The sequence below is a fragment of the Eschscholzia californica genome, unplaced genomic scaffold (assembly GCF_041429995.1).
Source record: "Eschscholzia californica isolate CP2 unplaced genomic scaffold, dmEscCali1.0.p SCAF_6, whole genome shotgun sequence".
Lineage (NCBI taxonomy): Eukaryota > Viridiplantae > Streptophyta > Magnoliopsida > Ranunculales > Papaveraceae > Eschscholzia > Eschscholzia californica.
This window is the reverse complement of record NW_028238483.1, coordinates 17,813,511-17,817,268: the sequence shown is the minus strand read 5'-3', so window position 1 is coordinate 17,817,268 and position 3,758 is coordinate 17,813,511. Positions and strand designations below refer to the sequence as shown.

Sequence of the window (3,758 nt, the reverse complement as noted above, 5' to 3'; positions counted from 1 at the left end):
CCGTCTTGGTTTGGGTTTTAACGGAAATATTGTCCTTATCTTACATAATTGCAATATTGTGCTCATGATATATACTTATGGTTCCAGTTCTGATATTTTTGAAGCTATTGTGTGAACTATCTGGGTTATAACCAATATAGTTTGAGCTCCCCATCCAAATGTTGTTGAGGAATTAGTCTCATTTATAGGGTATATAGTTATCCAAATGATGAGGAAGAACTTCCATAAGCGTCAACTTGGGTACCCACTAGGCCACTAAGGAACTTCATAAACCTATTTTCTGTAAGGAACGTCGATCCCATCTAAGAAACGTTCTTTGAGTATATAGGGAAAAAAGTTAGTAGAATTTAGGCGTCCTAGAAAGCCAATTTGGATTTTTAGATAATCAACTAAGGTCCGTAGTTCAACGAGTTTAACAGTGGGAGGTGGCATTTGTTTTTAGATTGTCTGGATCGGACTCGTCTGACTTTGAATAACTTGACCAAAATCAGCTATTCCGATGAGTCAGACAGAAACAAATACGGAACTCTACTACCAAATGAACCATAAATGATAATTTACAGATTCAAATTTAAACCATCGGAAGAATCTGACAAACTGCAAATTTGCTAGATGCTTATGGACAGACTTGCTTAGCTGTGTCCTAGTTGATATTTGCTAGTTTTATGTTTTTATCGGTATTGTATGTCTCAATATAAATCTTAAATTATTCATCAGTACTTACTTGGTCTTTCTCTTATTGGTTGCCATTCCACGATTTGTGTTCAGCTCAAATGCCCATATCTTAAACAAGCAAGCTCTTTAGATGGCTAAGGCAATAAAGGAAGAAGATCCAGGGACAGATCGAGGACCCACCTTGTACCAGACGTTATACGTTATATACCATAGAATAAAATGATTTTTATATCCATGGTGCGTACCCATCGACAACTAATGTTTTATAATGAAACTCAAATTGGCCAACATGTACATTTCGGAAGGAAGATCACAAGTATCAAACGGAAAAATCTTTATGTATTGAAATCAAGCTTGCCGGGCCTTGGTGGCATGCCTAATAAAAAGCAAACAAAAGGTAAAAAAAAAAAGGTGGACAGAGATTTCTAACCCAAATTATGAGAAAAAGGTAGACGACTCGAGTAGCAAAAGTTAATCGACATATGTTCCTGCATCATTTGTTCTATCGAGTTCATTTTCATCTCGTCGAAGTGTCTGTAGAGAAACTGGCTCTTTTTCATTTTGTGGAGCAGGAGTAGAATTGTCTGAGACTATGTCATCATCCTTCAAGGTCTCTGAAGTCTTGTTCATGTTCGACTTATTAATGTCATCAAAAGATTCAGAAACACCATTTAAAGAGCTTTTATTTTTCGTTTCTTCACTCAAAGAAATACCTCTTTCAACTTGTTTCACTACAATAACTTGATCTTCAGACACCATCTTCTTCGTCTTTTCATCATTTGAAACGAAAGTTGTGTTTGCACTTATTCCAATTTGATTACCGGAACGTGAAGTGGATTCATAATCCAAAGTTGGGGTCCGCTCATCACCTTTTTCATCATTTGAAGTCGAACTCACAAGTTCGAGACCATCCTGAGGAACTCCGTTGACATCTAGGAAACCTTCTCCCCCATTTTCTGTTTCACTCTGATCACGAATACTACTTTTATCCGTTTCATTGTGTAACATTTCCGATTTATTTTCATCTACTTTTGAGTTTTGATATCTATCAGAAGCAAGTGCTTCATCTCCATCATTTTCTTTATCAAACTTCACTTCGTCAATTCCTTTCGAGTCTTCCTGTTCCTTGTTCTGCTCCTTTTCGTTTCTTTCATTTTCATCATTTGCGACGTTTTCCTCTCCAAGATTTTTAGAGTCTTTCCCATCCTTGTTCAAACTCATTGCTTCATCTCCATCACTTAGTTCATTATCAAAATGATCTCGTTTCTCGCCTAGTGATTCTTTTTCTTCCGTCTTTGACTCTCTCTCTTTATGATATGTATTAATTTCCTCCTCGGCACTTTCAGACTCTTCTTCATCCTTGTCTGAACTAATTCCCACATCGTCATCTCTTAATTGAGTTTCAAACTGATCTCTTTTGCTTCCTTTCGATTCTTCAGCTTGTCTATTTGTCTCCATTTCATCCTCTTTCCTTTCATCATTTATAAAATTTTCCTCTTCACTATCTTTAGAGTCTTTCTTATCTTTCTCCAAATCAAATTTATCATCACTGTCTATTTGAAGAGTAGAAAAGCTATCTTCGTCCGAGCCTAGTGCTTCACTTTCTTGTTTATTAGGCTCCCTTCTATCTTCATCATTTGTGGCACTTTCCTCTGCATCATCTTCAGAATCATCCTTCTCTGTACCCACTACTTCAAGCCCATCTCTGACTTGATTACTAGTACCATCTTGACCAACTCCTGATTCATCTTCTTGTATCTCCGCTTCCTTCTCGTTGTCGTCTAATCTATCTCGTGAATCTTCACGACCGACAGTGACGGACTCTTCTTCAGCATTTCTATCAATATCATCATCTCGATTTCCTACATCGTTTTTGTGTGGAATTCTATCACCCGTAATCATCTTCTCTCCTTCACTAGATCCTGCTTTCTCTTTGCGCCCGAAATCTACCGTTTTATACTCTGTAATTATCCTCTTTTCAACAGTTCCACCATAATCCTTCCTCTTGCCATGGGACTGTTTGACCTGGTAAAGTAGCCATATACAAATTGCCAAGAACAAAGAAACTTGAAATGCCTGTTTAACCTTAAACCCTTTGGGTCTCTGGCTCCTGCTAGCAGAATGGTGAAACATCACAGTCCACTCTGAAAGATAAAACCACTTGATCAGAAACAATATTGAGAGGCAATTCCGGCAACTAATGAAAACGTCCAAAAGGAAAAAAAATCCAAGTAGTGTTTGTTTTTTTGCTTTGTCTCTCGTCTGACTCGTTTGAATCTCAATCGTCTGACTCAAACGGACCCAAAAATTAGACTGTATTAGCAATTTAGATAGTCCGACACCATGAGTCAGACAAAAACAAACTTTCTGAAATCTGTCACTGAGTCAATTGAGACTTCGAATCAGATTTCAGATCTCACAACCAGAAAAAAACAAACCCTATCTAAGAGGAATTGAAGTTTAAACCTAACATAAACATAATCCATTACAAGAACAAATCAAATTTAAATCTAAATACCTGAACATTCCTTAATCTCAGTCAATATCAAGAAGTACTAAGAAATTGATGACCAAATTAAATGAGAAATCAAGAAAAGATTCAAAACCGAAAACATAAACCCTAAATTAAATTACCTCTTATAGTGATTCAAAACTGTGAGAAATCAGGGAAACGAATAAGAATCCTTTGGATCAACTAAGAACTGTGGAACTAGAGATTATCAGATTGTAAATTTTCAAATAAATCAAGAAATGAAGATTAAAAACTAAAATTACTTCTGAAATTTGTTAGTATTTCTTTTTAGAAATCATCGTGAGCGTCGCGTTCGCCTATAAAGATGAATGATGAAAGAGTTGAAAAAATTCAAAAAGTAACTGTTGGAGATCTCAAAAGTATCAGTTATTTTTTTAATTTTTTCTGATTCCGAAAATATCCTTGTTATTAGGTTCATTGGAAATTTGATAATGAGTAATTTAGGGATGAACTTGAGGTTAATTAAGGAAATTTGAGTTACTGGTTGACTTGTTATTATTTTATGCCTCGGGACTCCATAGAGGGGAAGGTAGATTCGGACCGGGACGTT

At 36.2% G+C, this 3,758-nt stretch overlaps 1 protein-coding gene across 1 annotated transcript; it reads right to left on the bottom strand.

The window, feature by feature from the left end:
* Positions 1-923: 923 nt before the first annotated feature.
* LOC147532113 (uncharacterized) lies at positions 924-3,547 on the bottom strand. Its single transcript, XM_086650632.1, has 2 exons — positions 3,310-3,547; positions 924-2,819 (listed from the first exon to the last, which is right to left on the bottom strand). The coding sequence occupies exon 2, from the start codon at positions 2,806-2,808 to the stop codon at positions 1,147-1,149; it is 1,662 nt and encodes a 553-aa protein (XP_086506758.1). The 5' UTR covers positions 2,809-2,819; positions 3,310-3,547; the 3' UTR covers positions 924-1,146.
* Positions 3,548-3,758: the final 211 nt, after the last annotated feature.